The sequence below is a fragment of the Mesoplodon bidens genome, assembly GCF_964165515.1.
Source record: "Mesoplodon bidens genome assembly, chromosome: 7".
In the NCBI taxonomy this organism is placed as follows: domain Eukaryota; kingdom Metazoa; phylum Chordata; class Mammalia; order Artiodactyla; family Ziphiidae; genus Mesoplodon; species Mesoplodon bidens.
The window spans coordinates 4354005-4375458 of record NC_138164.1 but is presented as its reverse complement, the minus strand read 5'-3'; the positions used below and the strand labels follow the sequence as shown (position 1 = coordinate 4375458).

Here is a 21454-nt window from a genome sequence, read left to right as displayed (position 1 = left end):
TTAAATTAAAGACAGTATTTTCTATATTTCTGAATTTGATCATTTCTCGTTACCTAAGAGAATGTTCTTGCTCTTCAAAGATGAATGCTGAAAAATTAGGAGTCTTAGGTCTGCAATACTCTCAAGGGGTTCAGCAAAAATAAAAATAGTGGTAATAAGTACAATAATGACAAGAAAAAAAATGTGGCAAAATATTCCTAGTTGGTGAACCTGGTAAGGAGTACGTGGGTGTCAATTATAAATTCTTGTAACTTTTCTGTAGGTTTGAAATTTAAAATTTAGAAAGTCGAAGGTGTTGGCAGGCAGAGGGAACAGCCACCAGGGGACGGCGGCTATGGATGCCTTTCAAGAAGTTTGGAGAAAAGGGAAAATGACAGAGGACAATGAAGGGGACAGGTGGTTAAGGACTTTTCTAGTGTGAGACCCCTGACCACATCTACAGGCTGAAAAAGGAGTGGAGGAAGTACACATGGTAGAACAGTTCACTGAGAAACGAGGTCCCGGAGGACGTAAAACGTGAGAGGATCAAGAGCAGAGGTGAACCTTAAACAGACAAAAAATATCCTTCCTCCGAGACAAGTAAAAGTAGGTCAGGAGGGAAATGACTACAGTGTGCTGGGGGGGAGGCTGGAAGCGGGAAGCTGGAGCTCATGACGATGACCCTTTCCTGTAGGAAACAGAAGTCAAGGGAGCTCGACAAGCACTTGGAACTTATGGAAAAGGTGAGTTTTTAAAACAGAACCAGAAAAGATAAGCAAAAATAAAAGCACACCGAGAGCAATGCCAGCTCAGTCAAGACGCATAACCGCAATAACCGGGTAACGCAACCGTCCTCATCACCGTGGGACCTGAAACATGACACCGGACATCGCAGAACTCCTGCCTTGCATTCCTTGTTTGCCTCCTTACCTGACCATCACATTGTTTTGGAAGGAAACGTGCCAGCGTTACAGACAGTCCCTGATACAGCCTCTACTACCAACCAGGCCTACCAGCTTATCCCACCTGAGACCCTGGCTTCCGCGACATAAAACACTGGCCAACCAGAAGGGAAATCCTCCTTAATGATCCACCAAAGGAGGGAATGCTCATTTTAAACCTTAAGATAATGCGGTTTGAAATGATAAGCTTATTCTCCTCCAGTCTTTTTGCAGCTGTCAAGCTGTCCAGTTTCACAAACTCAAGATGTGCTGTCCTTCAGGGCCTCCAGCCAAAGCAAAGTCACCCCAGAAAGTGGGAAGGGAAGAAGCATGCTCTCCTCCTCTCCACTGGACAGAGAGCAAACTGTGACCAAAGAGTGGCCCCAAACCATCCTGGAATCCCCAATGTAATGACCGGTTCAGGCGAGGGTCAGTGGATGCTAAAACCGCCGGGTAAAACCAACGCTTTTGGAAAATAAGATTATCACATGGTCCCTAAATATCACCCTACAGATTGCTTCTTAATTATAGGGGGAAAAAGGTGCCCTTACAGTCAGCAGCTCTGGCAGATACCACAGAGCCAAGTGATCAAAAGCCTCCCGCCTCCCTACCAACAATGCAAGACTGACATCACGTATCCCCTGAGTGAAGGGATGAGAAAGAAATGACATTTCCCATCTCCTTTCTTGGCAAAATGTTTAACCCAAAACTAATTATGAGGAAGCAAGACAACTCCCCAGAAAGCAAGACATTTTACAATTCAAGTGTCCTGGGCTCTTCACAAGTGTATTTTGAAAGACAAGGAAAAAAGGGCAGAGGGCCCTGGATTCAGGGAGCTGAGAGACAGAAGATCCAAACCCAACACATGAATCTTGAGTGGATCCTGGATTTAAAAGCCAACTATTTAAAAGCCAACTGAGTGGTGCTGGGAAAACTGGACAGCTACATGTTTAAGTATGAAATTAGAACACTCCCTAACACCATACACAAAAATAAACTCAAAATGGATTTGAAACCTAAATGTAAGGCCAGACACTATCAAACTCTTAGAGGAAAACATAGGCAGAACACTCTATGACATAAATCACAGCAAGATCCTTTTGGACCCACCTCCTAGAGAAATGGAAATAGAAACAAAGATAAACAAATGGGACCTAATGAAACTTAAAAGCTTTTGCACAGCAAAGGAAACCATAAACAAGATGAAAAGACAACCCTCAGAATGGGAGAAAATATTTGCCAATGAAGCAACTGACAAAGGATTAATCTCCAAAATTTACAAGCAGCTCATGCAGCTCAATATCAAAAAAAACAAACAACCCAATCCAAAAATGGGCAGAAGACCTAAATAGACATTTGTCCAAAAAAGATGTACAGATTGCCAACAAACACATGGAAGAATGCTCAACATCATTAATCATTAGAGAAATGCAAATCAAAACTACAATGAGATATCATCTCACACCAGTCAGAATGGCCATCATCAAAAAATCTAGAAACAATAAGTGCTGGAGAGGGTGTGGAGAAAAGGGAACACTCTTGCACTGTTGGTGGGAATGTAAATTAATACAGCTACTATGGAGAACAGTATGGAGGTTCCTTAAAAAACTACAAATAGAACTACCATACGACCCAGCAATCCCACTACTGGGCATATACCCTGAGAAAATCATAATTCAAAGAGCCATGCACCAAAATGTTCATTGCAGCTCTATTTACAATAGCCAGGACATGGAAGCAACCTAAGTGTCCATCATCAGATGAATGGATAAAGAAGATGTGGCACATATATACAATGGAATATTACTCAGCCATAAAAAGGAATGAAATTGAGTTATTTGTAGTGAGGTGGATGGACCTAGAGTCTGTCATACAAAGTGAAGTAAGTCAGAAAGGGAAAAACAAATACCATATGCTAACACATATATATGGAATCTAAGGGGAAAAAAAAAGGTCATGAAGAACCTAGGGGCAAGGCGGGAATAAAGACACAGACTTACTAGAGAATGGACTTGAGGATATGGGGAGGGGGAAGGGTAAGCTGTGACAAAGCGGGAGAGAGGCATGGACATATATACACTACCAAACGTAAGGTAGATAGCTAGTGGGAAGCAGCCGCATAGCAATAGGGAGATCAGCTCGGTGCTCTGTGACCACCTAGAGGGGTGGGATAGGGAGGGTGGGAGGGAGGGAGACACAAGAGGGAAGAGATATGGGAACATATGTATATGCATAACTGATTCACTCTGTTATAAAGCAGAAACTAACACACCATTGTAAAGCAATTATACTCCAATAAAGATGTTAAAAATAAATAAATAAATAAATAAAAGCCAACTGACATTGGGAACAACTGAGAAAATCTGAATATGGGATATTCTAGGCTATTACTTGTTCAATGTAAAGTTCCTTGGGTGTGAATTTAAGACTGTGATTATGTGGAAGGATGTCTTTGCTAAGAGATACATACACGCTGAGGTGCTTGGTGGTAAAGTGTCAGGTTTTCTGCAGAAAAAAAATGTGTATGTGCATCACACACACATACATCCATGTGATAAACCAAATTGTAAACTGTTTTTAATAATTTTTGAAGACTAGTCATAAAGGGTGTCTCTAAGATGCTAATAATGTTTTACTTCTTGATCTGGGTGGTGGTTACACAGCTGAGTTCATATAACACATCAATGAGCAATACAATTATGATTTATATGTTTCCTATGTAAGTTAAAAATTTTTATAAAAAAAAAAAAAAAAAAGAACGGCCTAGGCAGCGAAGTGTTGCATGAAAGCACTTGCAGTCAGTGTCTGTACATAAAAATAGAATAAAACGAAGAAAGGAGTACGCACAGAAGTGGGTGTGTTCCCACCATCCAGTCCTCTCAAAACAAGAAAGCTGAGCTACACACCTCGGAAAAGCTTCTGGGCGATGTGCAGAGGGTTTCCAAAGCGGAAGTTCTCCCCGCTGAACAGAGCGAGGATGAGCTGATCCTGCTGCTCGGTACTGTCCTCAGGAAAGTGGGGCAGAAACTGCTGGAGGTGCTCGCGCTGCGAGGCGCTCAGTACTTCCTGCCACGTTGAGAAGCTGACTACGTCAAAGAAGATCTCGGGCTGGGAGAATCAGGAAAAGCAGGAGGAAAGTGAGCAAGAAAAAAAATGAAGTTTTTAAGTTTTTTGTGCATAAGTGGGTAACATATGCATAACATAAAATCTACCATTTTGTCCATTTTTGAGTGTATGGTTCAGTGGCATTAAGTACAATCACAAAGTTGTGCAAAAATCACCGTCATCCAAGTTTCTACGTTTTTTTTTTTTTCTTGTTTTAATTTTATTTATTTATTTATGGCTGTGTTGGGTCTTCATTTCTGTGCGAGGGCTTCCTCTAGTTGCGGCAAGTGGGGGCCACTCCTCATCGCGGTGCGCGGGCCTCTCACTATCGCGGCCTCTCTTGTTGCGGAGCACAGGCTCCAGACGCGCAGGCTCAGTAATTGTGGCTCACGGGGCTAGTTGCTCCGCGGCATGTGGGATCTTCCCAGACCAGGGCTCGAACCCGTTTCCCCTGCATTGGCAGGCAGATTCTCAACCACTGCACCACCAGGGAAGCCCTCTACGTTTTTTAAACAAACTAAAATTCCACTGATCTTTACTCAATTCTCAAAACTTGAGAGATCAGGGCTTCCCTGGTGGCGCAGTGCTTATGAATCTACCTGCCAATGCAGGGGACACGGGTTTGAGCCCTGGCCCGGGAAGATCCCACATGCTGTGGAGCAACTAAGCCCGCGCGCCACAACTACTGAGCCTGCGTGCCTAGAGTCCATGCTCCGCAACAAGAGAAGCCACCGCAATGAGAAGCCCTCACACCGTAAGGAATAGCAGCCCCCGCTTGCCACAGCTAGAGAAAGCCCACGCACAGCAACAAACACCCAACGCAGCCAAAAATAAAATAAACAAATAAATAAACTTAAAAAAAAAAAAAAAAAAACTTGAGAGATCTGTTGGGAATTCCCTGATGGTCCAGTGGTTAGGACTTCACTGCCGGGGCTCAAGTTCAATCCCTGGTCGGGGAACTAAGACCCCACGTGCTACGAGACAACAAAGCCCACATGCTGCAACTACTGAGCCTGCCCGTTCTAGAGCCCGTGTGCCACAACAGAAGAGCCTGCATGCTGAAACGAAGGTCCTGCGTGCCACCACTAAGACCCGATGCAGCCAAATAAATAAATAAATATTTTTAAAAATAAATAAATGAAATAAAAAATAAAAAAAGAGTTCAGGCAACATCTGGTTAGCTCAACAACAGGGAGGGAAAGGGAAGCAGCAGACAGCAGAGAGAGGAGCAAGGGACCTATAAGCATGTCAAGTACTTGTGACCTTATCCTAAGGACAATGGGGAGCCACCGAAGGGTTTAAGCAGGAGAGAACCTAGAAACCAGCCACCTGCCAGGCGTCTCAGCAAGCAGGCACCAAAGCTCCTCTGGCTCCCTGTCCAAGATCTCCCCCTGCAAACCTGTTTCTGCATACCACTTGATTCCTCGCATCTCAGTGTCTGGCATAAAGTAGGTACTTCAATAAAACAAGTGTTTGCTGACTGAATGAATGACATGAAGAGGTTTACTTGAAAGAGCGTGCAAAGAAAACATGAATGGGAAAGATATACACCAAGTTCAGTACCTGTTACTTCGGGTAGGAGAGGGAATAAGGGCAGAACAGTGGCTTTAATTTTATCTACCATTTTTGACACATTATGAAAGAAAAATCTGAACCAAATATAACTAAATGAAAGTATCTCCCCAAACTGAATGATGCACAGATGTTCGCCATATGATACTCTACGCCTGTCCATATGTTTGAACTATGGCAAAATAAACAAGATGATAAACACGTTTCAGCATTACCTAGTGCCTTGCACATAATAAGCACTAAATAAATGCCACCATAATCATCATGATGACTGCCTGTGAAAAGTGGTCAAAAGCACACTATTAATGCTATTCCAGGGAAGGTACTATTAACTGACTAGCAAGTTGGTTACCTTATGAACAGAGATAATATGTTTGTGTTTTGTTTCATGATTCACAACATAGGTAAACATTCTATTGTAAAGATATACACAATTCTGCCCTTACATATAAAACTTTTGCCAACTGCTGAAAATTATCTTGTCAAAATATGGCGTATGTCATTATCAAGTTACATATTATTAAACATGCAGAATGTAGCTTATACTTTCTTCCTTAATCAGACTATTAAACAGACTTAAACTTAAAAAAAAAAAGATCACTCTGGTTGCAATGTAGAAAATCAGAAAGAAGGGAGCACAAAAGACTGAAAACTTGCAGAGTGTGGAAAAGGCTGAGAGGAACTGCTAGAAAGGAAAAGATGGTGTCGCTGTCACTACTCACATCCTCCAGAAGGTCCTCGGGCAGACTAACCCTAGTGCCCCCCAGGAGGCAGTCCTCCATGATCCGCGTGCCGTGGCCATCTCCACACGGGCCCAGCTCCAAGGGATCCGTCAGCATATGGTCCAAGGAATCCATTGCTTATGTTCCACGGGTAGCCTGGACAAATAAATGCAGTCAGACCTCGAGACAGAAAGGCAGAATTCCCAGGGATCTGTTGATACTAATGCTCTTTCACAAAATATTCTGGCCCAGAAAATATTCAATCTCAAATCTATTCTTCTACCTTATCCATATACCCTAACGACAGCTAAACAGCTCTTTTCCCTCCCTTCCACCATTGCATCCTCATCTGAATTTCAGATCTTAGCCAGTAGGTCTCTCATTACTCAGAATACTTCTACAGAGACTCCCCAATTTATAGAAGTTCTTACACCTTCATTTTACACAGGAGCACAATGAGACTCAAAGATTAAATAACTAGATCACAGTCCATAATTTAGACTTCCCAGGCCAATAATCTCTCACTCTAATATAATTTATTTTTTTTAGCAAGTAATTCTTTGTTGTTCCTTCACAAAAGAAATTTCACTGAAAATCCAGAGTAGTAAAATTCAGACAGTAACACTAAGTTATTTAATGAGGGCCTGTTAAGTGCCAGGCCTTTCATACACCTGATTTAATTCTTATAAGTGTGCAAGATAGGGTTATTACATCTATTCTACAGATACTAAAACCTAGGATCAAAACAGATAAGCAACTTGCCCAACCCCAGAGGTAGGACTGAAACTCAAGTCTGCGTGACTGCAAACCCATGTTCTTAACACTACATACAATAACTCCTGGATAAACTCTCAGTTTAAATCAGGAAAAGCAAGCATCTTAATATGACTTTATCAGTCCGCATAAACTCTGGAGGATTCAAGCACCTGACCAGGACAGCCAGCAAAGTCAGCGGCCAACCCACTTTAGTTGGTCCAGCTGATACTTAAAACCACGTAGATGAAATGCTATTTTCCTCCTTCCTGTAACAACTAAACACTGCTGGCTGCCTTTAGAAAACTACATAGGAAAACTTTTTCAGAGAGCATCTCATAAGGCTGATGGCTGGAATCAGGTGCACAGCTGAAGCCACAGTTAACAGGGCCACAGGGAGGCTGAACTCAACCACTCCACAAACATTTGCTAAAACCATTCTCTCTCTCTGATTTCTACCAAATAGAGAGAGAGAAAAAAAAAAAAAAAAAACGGATTTAACAGTTAAAACACCAAACTCCTAGCCTTATCTCAGTGACTTTGGCCAAATCTTACCTCACGGGCTGTCAATTTCCTTATCTATATAAGATGAAGGAGAGCTGGACCCGGTCCTCTCTACTGTTATTTCCAATCCTGGAATCCTGCAATGAATAACCTCCAGGTGGATGCATTTATATAACTTCATGCAGTCATGTAATGACTTCTCATCCTGAAACTCTCAAATGATAAAGAGTAGACTTGTAATATTACTACTAAAATAAGCACGTTTGCACTAATTATTTCAAGCTATCTTGAAGAGATGTCAGATCTACGTAAAGGTACAGTGGAAAGATTAGTGTTCAAAGCAGCTGCGTTGTCGCCAAGCAACTGTGTCCCACCACCCTTCAGCACATGACGAAGTACCGCATCCTGAACACCCCTGGTGCCTAAATAACTGACTGCAGGTAAGAAAGCACATGGCATTTGCATTTAACAAAACTTTTAAAAAGAAAAAAAGTGTAGATGCAACCTGATGCTCAGAATAAAGTCCTCTTTATAGCCAGAACTGGCACAGAAGAGGGTAACAGCAGCAAAGCCAGTGTTTTACCTGACTCTCAGGAGGATCACCTGTTTCACAACTTGCTCACAAGTTTCTTCAATTAGCTTCACTTCAATTAGTGAAGGTAGTTACTTCAATTAGTGAAGGTAGTTACTTCAATTAGTGAAGCTAGTTACTTCAATTAGCTTCACCTGAATTCACTTCAATTCGTTAACGTGTAGCTAAATTTAATCTATTCGAGGGGCAACCTGTGCCCTGCTACTATTCTGAAGAGGATCTCAAAATACAAAAAGCAGGCAGCTTCCAAAGGGTTGAAAACCGGAAGCCAAGGACTTCTAAGTCTTGCGGCGTCCTGGACCAAAGAGGTCCATCTTTACTAGACCGGGAAGGCCTCTCCCAACGGCCTTTCCCTTGCACCTGGGATAACCTTCACTCCTGGACCCTCCCCAACTCAGAAGCCAAACCCCAGACTCCTTCCGGAGCAACCGCCGGCTCCAAACTGCAAACCCCTCCCTAACCGGCCTCTCACAAACCCTAGGCCCGGGTCCCGCCCCGCTAAACCGCACCTCCGCGCCCACAGCCCCTACCCCCACACCGTGCCCAACTCTAACACCCACCCACCCGGGCCGCCCGCCTCCCGACACGCCCGCTCCCCTGTCCCGTGCCCACAGGAGCAGTGACCTTCGGAGACCCAGACACTCGCTCGCTCCCTCCCTCCGCTCCCCGGCAACACTTTAACCCTTTCGCCGCCCCGGCCCGTCCTTACCTGCTCCGCGGGCGTGGGGTCTCCGAACCCGCTACGCTTCTCGGCCCGCGGGTTCCCGGACGCGCTCGCTCCCGCAAGGCGTCTCGGTGCGTGCACGCTCCGGGCTCGGGCGGCGGAAGGGGCGGGGCTTGTGGGGCGGGGCCTGAGCTGCATGGGGCGGGGCCTGGAAGTGCCGGGAGAGGGGCGGGGCTCGCGGGGCATAACCTAGAGCGGCGTGAGCCCGCCGGGCTGGGCCTTGGGATGTAGTTTGCAGGCGTCTCGTTGGTCTCATCTGGCTTAGAAGTTTCCGGAGGGTGGTGTCGCTAGTCACCGGGCCGCGAATTGAGGCTCCGGAGCCCATGAGTGAGTGAATGCCGTTTTATTAGCTAACGTTTGCATATCTCATAGCCTGCTCCAGGCACCAGGCTGAGCACTTTCCATCATTGTCTTTGTACCACAGCTGTGTGCACTATTAGTTCCCATTTTGTGATTTCTCGAGTTTCGTTGAGGAGAACGCGAACCAGAGCCTGTGCCCCGCAACCCACCCGGGCGTGGCCCCACTTCTCTCTCCCGTCTCTCTCCGGTCCCTGGACCCTCGACGTCCGGAAAGACAGTATACACATCGAAGAAACACATTTTCTTAATCAAACTCGATTAATCTTCCTCTCGTTAAGAATCTAGGCCGCTTTCTTCTTATAAACTAGGTTTAACTTAGAACCGCTTCAAACTTCTTTCACGGCTGCTTCCAACCTGTCGTGCAGAGAGCATCCTCAGTTCTCTCCACTAGATGGAAACATGTCAGTCATGCTGGTGTTCCTCCCTGGTTGGCAAATAGTGGTTTCCAAATAAAGCCAATCGCTCTTCCCTAGCTGGCTGAGTGCCTGCCCCTAGTTCCTGTTAGATTGTTGGGAGGGGTCTCGAATTAGAAACCACCAAGTAAAAGGGGAGGGGAACATCATTCCATATTACCATCCATAAATTCCCTGACTTATGTCTCTGACCACACCAGAGTGAACCAAAGAGTCAAAACAATGTAAGTTGTATTATTAAAAAAAAAAAAAAATGATCTCAGAAGCTCTTGTAACTTGTACACATACAAACAAGAAAGATGTTTATTAAAAAAAATATTTATTAATTTTTACACCTGCTGAGTAGCACAAGACTATTAACACTATAACTCACTGAATGTACAGTAAATGTTCACATTTAAATAACAGGATAGGGTCAACATTTTCAACCTGTGGGTCAGCTTCAGCATCTCATGAAGTGCTTTTTAGCCCTACATATCTTATGAGTTTTTTGAAAGGATAATTCCAAATCAGAAAACAATTCCAGAAGATCAAAACAATAGGTTTCTCCGGAATAAGAGGAATTTTACATGATGAAATATCTGATTATGTGGGCACAAATGAAACAGTAAAAATGTAAAATCTCTATGTAACCTACTCCAAAATGCTCACACTGCACTGATCCAAGTCTACAGTGCCAGTGTGTCTTAGGCGAGGCCACAGTATAAACATTGGCTACAGACATTTTTTCCAAATTGGGTCTTCAGATGGCTTATAATCTGCCATCTCTTCAAATCCAAGTCCTTTTGGAAAGCCATTACCTTAGAATAAATATACAGAATACCTGATCTTAAAGCAATGTTGTTTGGCTTGACTGCCACACCTGCATCTCTGGTTGATAATATACAAATTAGTTTTAGAGTCTTTACTTATTCCACATAAAGACAAAAAAACAAAAGGGAAAAAAAAGAACTTAGATGGGAAAGAAACAGAGGTCCTTCCGCAATACTTTTTATCTTCTGTGTATTTTAAAACTTGAAATAACTGGCATAAAATGAACATTCCATTCAGTGACCGTTTTCCATTTTAATCAGTAAGTTATTCCTGAGGGGAGGGAGGAATACCTTGCTGGTTCAAATTAAAAAGGAATCAACAGGACCAAATTTAAGTCATAAAAACTAAACTGGACCTTCAGGAAAGTCTAATATGCTTTACCTAGCAAGTCTCTCTCGACTGGACACTAGGATATTTATAATCATCACATTGTAGGACCTTGGGACTCAAAAATCTCTATATTGTGACACAGAGTCAATATTTTCTATTGAAAACATCAGCATTACCTCTGTTACCAAAGATATAGAGTCCATTGTCATTTTCTACACAATTACCAAGTAACTCCCAAGTTCTCTTAGTGCCTCAATTGTCAGGGATAACTAAATGAATGAGGTCTCAATAATAAAGTGCAAAGTCTACATATTAGTAAAGTTACTTCACAGAATTGTTTACTTTTCAAAAAGGTATCTTTACCATAAAGAAGCTACTATACTTCTTAATTTACAGAACCAGTTTTTACCCAGAAATATCGATAAAATAAATTATTTAACTTCATTTGAAACTGAAGGTAGGTCTTTCTGTTCTGGAATGATAAATTCTACCATGCCATAATTATTCTAAAAATGTACTAGTATGTCACAAGAAGTTGTTAAACTACATACTGATTTCTGCAGTGTTTTATGTGCACAACTGGAATGTACAGTACAAAGAAGGGAAACATTTTCCCCATTGAATTCATAGCTAATAGGACTCCCAAACAGGAATAATGATAAGAAAAACTATCACTGAGGCAGTTTTTCTCCCTCTCCCAAGTGACAATGTAATATTGATTGGATTCCTTCCAGATCCCTTATAATTACTCTAACATACTATAAATGGTCCCCACATTTTAATTTTTCCCCTAGGTGTGAAGTTGGTCGTCTTACCGAAAGGTCCAGACGAATTGCAATACATCTAACGTTGAAAGTGTTGAGAAATAAGGAGGACCACCTTTCCATCCAACCTGAAAGAATGTTCATTTTAAGACAGCATTAGAAGTACTAAAATACACTGCATGCTGTGAGCGAGGGTTGCAGGTACACCTAGTACGAGCAAGGATTCACCCTTTACCAATGAGTAATACCAGTGCCTTTCAGGACAGGCAGGAAAAGGTCTCAGTGCTTTTTATGCTCTATATAGTTGTTTTAGTACCAATAATTTTTCTTGGCACTGTCATCTCCAATATCTCCTTCTTCACACAAGTACAACCAGAGAATGGGAGACCAACCTGTAATCCGGGAGTCTAAATTCTGTTGACACCAAGCATCCTATTCTTGTACAGGGAGTCCACAGTTGTGGCGTAATAAAGTAAGATCTATCAGAACATAAGGTTCTGGCCTAGTCCACTGAGGGCCAGGGTCTGTGGAAAGCACTACCAATAGCCCAACAACGGTTTTCCAAAAAAGGCAAGTTTTTTTAAAAATCAGCAATAAGAAAAATTTAGGTAACAATGCTTCCTTCAGAGCATCACTGATGAAGCCTTTGCTTCATCATTTTAATTTTCATATTCAGTGGGCTCCCTTTAAGTTACTGAGAATGCAAACTCACAAGATGAAGCAGTTCTGACCTAATACACGCCCATAAAATGCACCTTCGCCTTTGGTGCCATGGCTTGGAATCAACAAGTCCAGTGGCCATGGACTTGGCACATCCTTTATCCACCTTTGGTACAAACACAATACACTGCTTAATATTTCCACAAAGGAAAAGTAAGGCTTATCTATGTGTTAAAAAAACAACTCAAGAGCAAGGCAAGGTTTCTCTGTCTTGAAATCTACTTTCCCCTGAAAGATCTCCATTCCTTGGCAGAAACTCCTAGGGTCTGAAGAGTCCATTTGGTAAAGATGACCTTGATAAAATAAGCCCCAGTGTATGTATAAGCGTCAAACCTGTGATTTCCAAACTCTTAAGTGATAAATCTTAAAAAAGGAGTTCTAAGTGTCAGAAGCTTCCAGACGTTCCAGACGTATGAATAAGAAAAGACATGATGTGACTCTTTGATTCTGGCTCAAGGATGGAAGTTAAGGTTTAGTGATGTGCACTTCGCTGCTCCCATTCCCGTTGGTGGTGGTTGTAATGATATACTGGGTGGGCTGTTGGCTGGTGGTCTGGGGGTCCAAGTCACCATGCGCAGTTGGCTGAACCTGGACTCCACCAGTGAGAGCAGAAGCTTGCTTTTCCTCCAATTCTGATTGACTTTCTGATAGCACATAATGACCCTAGAACAGGAAGAAAAAGATCTTCAGAAATCTGAGGCCTAAAATGGGGGGTAGAGTTATGGGGGCACGGTGGGGAGAAGGAATATGCAAAGAAATGTTACATGGGGAACCAAACTAGGCACCTATGGGAGACACTTTGCCTAATTCCTTTAGAGAAGTAGACTACAAAGGTAACTTAAGGGAACACCTTGGTCGTCGTACCAAATGATACAGTGAGGAACTTCAGGGACAGAAATTTGCATCATGATGGTAACCTACCTGGCAAAGGAAATGTGCTATGGTATTGTCCCTGAGAATTTAGAAATTCATAAAATAAGGTGACTATCTGACAATGTTTAAGATTAATACAAAATGGATCAAAGGAGAGATATTTAAATTCTCCTTAAAGAGGAAGAATGACACCCAAGTCAAGATCAGTGGTTCCCAGACTTCAGAATTTCAAAGACCAGCAAAATTAAAGTAAGAATAAATGTTCCCAAATTTTATTTTGCCAAGTAACATCATTTTTTAAATGCTACTGTCAAATGAGAGACATTTTAACACTCGAAAGCATAGGAAGAACACAACCTTACAATAAAAGTCTTTTGCATTGAATAAATTTAACTTTATGAAAACATACGTTGTCTTAATTTTTCTTCATTTTCCCTCTGATCATGAAACAAACATCTCCATAGACCTTCAGCTAACTCTGTCCCTACATTAACATTTTTAAAGAAAGAATGTGTCTGTAAGAGGGAGAATTGGTCAGCTACACAAGCTGAGAAAAAAAGAAGTCACAGAGGAAACTCGGGCAGCATCCTTTCCAAGCACTGTCCAGAGAGAAAGCCACAGCCAAATACCCATTTGATTTATCGAGGGCCGTATGTTCTGAGTCCACACTCATCAAGCCACTCTTTGATCAGGATTTGGTTTCCTGTGTGGGTCCTTCTCTAGCAGGAGGGAGCTGGTTCTCAACCAAAGGTCCATGGACACCTAGGCAGTTCATAGGTAGGCTTCAGAGAATCTATAAACAAAACTGCACATCAGATTTGTATGTATACTGTGGCAGATGGAAGGGAACATCCTTGGCTATATAATCGGTTTCCCAAATGCGTTCCTGGCCAAAAAAAAGTAGAGTCAGTGAGTCCTCACAAAGAGCAAAAAATTTCACTGATCATGCCAATGAGACTATTCCATTTTATATTAGTTATTGTTTCCATTGACAATAGTGTTACTCTGGATTTATACATCTCTCCTAAGTCTGGTTAATGTGAATTCATGTGCTGAGAAATGGGCGAGCTCTCAGTGTGCTTTGAAAAATAAATAAATAAATCAGGTTTCTGAGGCCACTAGACTACCCTGCTACTCTTTGAGGCCTCTTGGGAAATAGTCTTCCCCTGGGAACATCTCAATATCCCTAGTAACTTAAGAGTATTTTTCTTAATTTACATACCCTGTCTTCCAGAGGCAGGCCAGAAGAAACCAGTGAAGATAAAAACAGAGGTAGCAGATATAATCAACATTGATAGGCCTAACCTAAATATAACAAAATAATTTATGGCAATGTTTTTCACCTGGGGTGGGTGACTTGTTTAAAATAATTTAAAAGAGCTCCATAATAGATTCATCATATTATTTTCTCCCAACCCAGTTGAGGACCAATAGTCACGAAGACTCGTATACTTTCTAAGAAACACATTAAAAAGATGATTATCTACATGTATATGTATGTATACGGATCTAGGAGGTTCATTATAATTATTAATTGAATAGATCTTTACTGAGCATTTGCTATAGCCCAGGCCTCCTCTGCAACAGCACTGAGGATAAAGAGATAAAGACAAAGACCTAGGTTTCAAGGAATTAATTGCCTACTGGGAAAAGATAGCACACCAATAATTAAAATAAACTGTGCTACCCCTATGTTCATAGCAGCACTATTCACAATAGCCAAGACATGGAAACAACCTAAATGTCCATAGACAGAGGAATGGATGGAGAAGATGTGGTACATATATACAATGGAATACTACTTAGCCATAGAAAAAGAATGAAATAATGCCATTTGCAGCAACATGGATGCAACTAGAGATTATCATACTAAGTGAAGTAAGTCAGAAAGAGAAAGACAAATGCCACATGATATCACTTACATGTGGAATCTAAAATATGGCACAAACGAACCTATCTACAAAACAGAAACAGACCGACGGACGTAGAGAACAGACTTGTGGTTGCCAAGGGGGCTGGGGAGGGAGAGAGACAGATTGAGAGTTTGGGGTTAGCAGATGCAAACTATCACATTTAGAATGGAGAATCAACAAGGTTCTTCTGTATAGCACAGGGAACTATATCTAACCTCCTGGGATAAACCATAACGGAAAAGAATATTTTAAAAAATACAGAAAATTTTAATGTAAAAAAGAATGTATATATGCGTAAAATTGAGTCACTTTGCTGTATAGCTGAGATTGGCACACCATTGTATATCAACTACACTTCAAAGAAAAAAGTAAAACAGAAATAAAATTTAAAAAAAAATTAACTGTGCTATAATATAGCACCACAAGAAATTATAGGAATACAGAGGAGGTGCCTCTAACTCAGATGTGAAGAGTTTGGGAGAAGATGGGGGAGGGGGAGGGTGGTGCAGCATGGGGAACAGGAAAACCCTCCAAGCAGCACAGCTTACTGGAGTCACCGCCTTCACTTGGCCAGTGGTGACCGGAGTTGCCACGCCACTGTCTGTAATCACAAACTGTCCCGGGGGTAGCGTCATCATCTGAATCTCCGATGCTGAAAAACAGGAAGGAGCCATAGTTCAGTGGTCTCAGATTTTAATACAAGTTGTAGAAACAAATACCTAACCAGTGACCACATTCCCTACTGAGTCACTCTCCATGGATTTTCTTGCTCTGAGAGTCTTATGTTGATATGATTTCTTGATACAGCGAAAGCACCTCTGATTAAGAATTGATCACATGAGGCTAGTAGAGAGTTACCAAATGTAGGAAACAATCAGTGCATCTCCTTCAAATGTGGCTTCTGAATATCCAGAAAGACAAATATTCAAAACTTTAAAAACCTTGAGATAAGTTACAAAGATTCACCTGTTAGCTCAATATCTTTATCTTTTACAGTCACATTCGATTCCTGGCACAATGTATCCACTATTGCCTAGCAATCACAACTTAGTCTAACATGAATTTTACTTCACTACCACGTTATTAAAGCTAATTAAAAACAGAGTTCACCCTAGCACCCAGTTGACAGCCTCTAAATCACATCCTCTACTCAAAGGAACCAGGACTTCTTGGGAAAATGGCTGATTCCAAACCTGGGTCAGAAATGTACAAGGTGAGCATGGAATCTGTTGTCATACCAGCGTGTAAGACACTATAAAAGACTACAGAGTCATGTGGGAAAGATACAGAAAGATGTTCCCACTAGCCAAAGATGGGATAATCTGAGCATCAACAAGGATAATGACTGCAATGTTTTGTTTTTTTTAAATAAATTTATTTATTTATTTATTTAATATTTGGCCGCGTTGGGTCTTCGTTTCTGTGCATGGGCTTTCGCTAGTTGCTGCAAGCGGGGGCTACTCTTCGTTGCAGTGCACGGGCTTCTCATTGCAGTGGCTTCTCTTGTTGTGAAGCACGGGCTCTAGGCGCACGGGCTTCAGTAGTTACGGCTCGTGGGCTCTAGAGCACAGGTTCAGTAGTTGTGGCACACAGGCTTAGTTGCTCCGCGGCATGTGGGATCTTCCCAGACCAGGGCTCGAACCCCTGTCCCCTGCATTGGCAGGTGGATTCTTAACCGCTGCGCCACCAGGGAAGCCCTGACTACAGTGGTTTGAAACACATCCAGTGGGTTGAAATTCATAAGTACCCAGCGATACTAAAACACACATGCCTGACATTGGTCACCTTGGATAATACTAGGAAACAACTCATTATTTTGAAAACTGGTAAATAAAGGAGATGAGCCAAGTATTTAAAGCATCTATTCTGCCGTTCCTGTACAAATTGTACCTCAGAGTAACCTGATGGTTAAGGTAAAACTGTTTTCATTATGGAAGTTTTCTAGCAATAAGTGTATAAAGAATGATAGAATATGACAACTCTGCAAAATCCCTACTGAAATAGTGGAGCAAAGGAAAAAGACAGAAAAGCATTATGTGCCTCCCGATGGAGCCACACACCAACAGCTATGGAATGTTTTGGGGGGAAAAAACAACCTGAATCTGATCAAGCCTCTAGGTTTAGCTGCCCATCTATAGGAAATAAAAGAGACAGAGGAAAGCATCTTAAATGACAATACAGGGATGTCAACAGCAAAATCCAGAATGTGGGGAACTCTACAAACAAATGACCCAGTTTCTTCAACATGTTAATTGCAACTTAAAAGAGAGAAGGAGAACACATGTATTAAAAGAAAAAAGGTAAAATCGATTGCAATGTATGGCCCTTACTTGGAACCCAATTTGAAAAACCAGCTATTAAAAAGACATTTATGGGGCTTCCCTGGTGGTGCGGTGGTTGAGAGTCCTCCTGCTGATGCAGGGGACATGGTTTCGTGCCCCAGTCTGGGAAGACCCGACATGCCGCGGAGTGGCTGGGCCCGTGAGCCATGGCCGCTGAGCCTGCGCGTCCAGAGCCTGTGCTCCGCAACGGGAGAGGCCACAACAGTGAGAGGTCCACGTACCGCCAAAAAAAAAAAAAAAAAGACATTTATGGGACTTCCCCGATGGTGCAGTGGTTAAGACTCCGCACTCCCAGTGCAGGGGGCCTGGGTTCAATCCCTGGTCAGGCAACTAGATCCCACATGCCTCAACTAAGAGTTTGCATTCCACAACTAAGGAGCCCACCTGCCGCAACTAAGGAGCCTGCCTGCCGCAACTAAGACCCAGCACGACCAAATAAACAAATAAATAAAATATTTTTTTAAAAAGACATTTATGAGACAATCACAGAAATATGAACACTGGATATTTGATGGTATTAAAGAATTACTGTAATTTATTTTTAGGTGTGATAACGACACTTAGAGTTGTGGGGTTTTTTTAAAAAAATTTATGAATGAAATGATATGAATTATTACATAGTTGGAGGACTGGGAGAGGATGACAGCATGTACATATCAGATGAGACTGGCCATGATAACTGCTGAAGCTGGTTAATGGGTACAGGCGCGCTCATTATACTGTTCTATTTTGTGTGTGTGTGTGTGTATATACACACACACACACACACACACACACACACATATTTTTTTGGCCATGCCGCGCAACTTGCAGGATCTTAGTTCCCCCACCAGGGACTGAACCCGGGCCCTCAGCAGTGAAAGCACAGACTCCTAACAACTGGACCACCAGGGAATTCCCTGTTTTTGTATATTTAAAACTTTTTCCTAATAAAAATTTTCAGATCGTTTCATCAAGTTAGAATGCTAGTTCTTACTATTATTACAGTGGCTGTCAGCATCATTTCCACGTTCCTCTCATAGGAATTAAACTGAGTATAAATGTCTATCTATTTACCAGGGTTCTACTGGGATTTATCATGAGGAGGAATCCTTCCTTGACAGAAACTAGACTCAGCTCTCATTGTGACCACCAATATTTAGGAGAATAGATGGTAAAGATAACTAAATGGTAGCCTTTGATCCTGGTCTCCACACCAGATCTACATAACACAGCCAAAGATCAAGCACAGCAGAGATGGACCCAAAAAAAGAAATCAGTAGTAGGAGAGAGATCAACACAGCCCTTATTCCTCCTAGCTCCTGCTACTGAGCTCTAACTGTTACTGTTTCTCCCAGATCTTCAATGATAATGGTCTCAAACTTTTCAGCTCATACCCAGGACTGTTGTCCCCACCAAGATTTTTTACCTGTTTGACCTTTGGCAGTCAGGCTAAACTGCTTCTGGTAGCACTAACCTCAGGGTTTTGAAATCAGCTACTCATATATCTATCTCCACGAAATAATGGTCCCTATGAGCCCAAGACTATCTTGTTAAGAGGGGCAGGACAGTGGGCTGGTTTACAGTGTAAACTCTGGAGCCAGACTGCCTGGGTTCCAGGCCTCTGTTTAGTAGCTATGTTCCTTGGATGAGTTGCACTGTGTCTAAATTGTCTTATCTGTAAAAGGCAAGTAACGATTGTACTTTCCTAGGAGGTTGTTGTGAATACTGGATGTGATATAGATGCAGTTTAGAATAATTCCTGGCACCTAGTAAGAGCTTGATGAAAGCTAGCTAACATTATTATTGTGTGGTGCTACTTATACGAATGTCAGTATTGACCTTTCGTACACGCAGGGTCTAGCACAGTGATATTCAGTAAATATTGGTGGAAGAGGTGAATCATGACCTCATACCCTCAATCCACCTACTCTATTACTTAAACCACCTGCCTACACTTCCTCCAGCAATATTCCTGAAGTCTTGGAAAAATGTCATTTCAGGGTGGCCCTGAATCAGACGCCGCCTTGAATTGTGCCATGAAACTCAATGAAGTACAAGTTCTACAGAGTGTAGAAAATGGCCAATGATCCTTTAAGCCAGAAAATGGATGACAAAGCTGATGAAATTCCTCCCCGTGGCTGCAGGTTCCCCACCCGCACCCAGGAGGGCCACCCTTACTTACAGTAGCCGCGGAAGGAATTCCAGGCATTGGGGAGGTACGTGTGCTGGACCGTGGTGCTCTGGGTCTGCTGCTGGAGGGCCTGGCCCTGCGAGGAGCTGCCTGCAACCTGGGAGGGGCTGAGCCCCTGCTGAGACTGCTGCGGGGAGGGGCTCAGCGGCTGCCCTGCCACCTGGAGAGAAAAGAGACCAGGATGCGTTAAACTGTCAACTAGCCACTGAAGAAAGTGCATCGTGATCATGGGGACTGTAACACTGAAGGTAGCACTGCTAAACTAGAAATATTTTAAATAAGAACAGAATTAATGACAAGCAATCATAACTAGGAAATCCTAATTAGTTTCCAAAGGATTATCTACAAGGGTATCCAAAAACTTAATTTCCATATGCTTGTTATAAAAGTAAATGAATGAAAGTATAATTATCTTTACAAATACACCACAATCTCCCACCTCTGTGTCTTTACTCACAGTGAGAGCATGGTCAGATCATAATACCTCCCCAGCTACCATATCAAAATCATACCCCTCCTTCAAGACCTAATTCAAACACCACTTCTACAAAATTTTCCTCGATTCCCTGTTAAATACCGTCTTTCCCTCACCTGTACTCCGCTAACCTAATGACACATCCACATGGTCCTCAGACCCAGTCAAGAGGGAGCCCTGCAGGGACCTTGGCTGGCCCTTCTCCAGCTGTGCCCTTCTCACGTGAGGCCTCATAGACCTTGGAAATGGCCCTGCACCCACTTCTGGGACCCTCACAAGTCTCTTCCCTAGGCTTGGCCTCCTGCAGGGGTCCTGTCTCCTGGATGTGGCCCCTCTAACGGTATTCGGGCACCTGAGACCAAAGGGGTGGCCATGGATCACCATTTGCAGGGGTGTGGATGGAGCTGAGACACATGGGATGGGGTGTCCATGTGGTACACAGGCCCTGTGAGTGCAGGAAGGAGCCTGAGTGAGGAGAAAGGGGAAGCAGGCTTGGGGACGGCTGTCCCTGGGCCACCTCATCCTGACAAGGAACTGAGTCTGTCCTGGCCCTCCAGCCTCAGGTTCCTTTGAGAAACTTAGAAGTGTGAAGCTAGTGGGGGTGGGAAACTCACGGCCCCTTGTGGATAGAGGCTGCTTGTCCTGGGCTGGAAGAAGTCACCAGAAACCTTATTGGGGGGGTGGGGAGGAGGGGCAATCAGATGTCAAGCCTCCCCCCACCCCCCAATAAATAGGAAGGCAGAGAAAGTGCATGTTTATCCTATGGATTCCACAGCAATTGGAGCCAGCAAAAGAGAGAGAGACATCCTTTCTCCTACATTCCTCCCACCCATACCGGGCCGCTGCCAGTGTCAACCATGCGTTTGGCAGAAAAATGCATTTAATTCTGAATTGGCACTATCCATGTTATTTAGTATCCATTGTTACTTTATGTATATTTTTCAATTTTATCATTATGAAAGTACCTATGTCAAGCAGGGAAGACAGAACATGTTTATTTAATGATTTGTGAACTTGATTGAAACTTTTAATTACTCAGGATGATGGTACGCAGGCCTTCATTTGTGCTCTGGAACCTGGGAATGTCAGGGGTGGGTCTACAGGCATCCTTTATGGCTCAGATACCTTCATTTCATGCCCTATTTACTTATATATAGGTGTTATATCCCTACTAGACTCTAAGGTCCTTGAGGGCAAGACCTAGAAAAGTTTCCTGCAAAGAGTAAGAATTTAATAAACATTTTTGAATGGATGTAACTCTGCGATCTCAATGATAGTCTCTATCACACAAACATAGTAATACTCCACAAAGTCACTGTTCCAAAATTATAGAAACAGCCTAGCAATTGCCGACTGTCATACAGCCATTTAGAACAGGAAGCAAAG

General features: G+C 42.7%; 2 protein-coding genes across 4 annotated transcripts in view; both read right to left on the bottom strand.

Annotated features, from left to right (window-relative positions):
* The window catches only part of NFRKB (nuclear factor related to kappaB binding protein), a 36294-nt gene extending 27319 nt beyond the window's left edge, over positions 1-8975 (bottom strand). For both annotated transcript variants that reach the window (XM_081239023.1, XM_081239024.1), the window contains exons 1-4: positions 8878-8975; positions 7628-7781; positions 6320-6475; positions 3827-4028 (exon numbers count right to left, since the gene is read on the bottom strand). In XM_081239023.1, the coding sequence (XP_081095149.1) occupies positions 3827-4028; positions 6320-6454 (337 nt within the window). In that variant the 5' untranslated portion in view covers positions 6455-6475; positions 7628-7781; positions 8878-8975. The remainder of the gene's footprint in view (positions 1-3826; positions 4029-6319; positions 6476-7627; positions 7782-8877) is intronic.
* Positions 8976-11216: 2241 nt separating this feature from the next.
* The window catches only part of PRDM10 (PR/SET domain 10), an 87867-nt gene continuing 77629 nt past the window's right edge, over positions 11217-21454 (bottom strand). For both annotated transcript variants that reach the window (XM_081240450.1, XM_081240451.1), the window contains 3 exons: positions 19585-19753; positions 15627-15730; positions 11217-12955 (listed from right to left, as the gene is read on the bottom strand). In XM_081240450.1, coding sequence (XP_081096576.1) covers positions 12758-12955; positions 15627-15730; positions 19585-19753 — 471 coding nt within the window. In that variant the 3' untranslated portion in view covers positions 11217-12757. The remainder of the gene's footprint in view (positions 12956-15626; positions 15731-19584; positions 19754-21454) is intronic.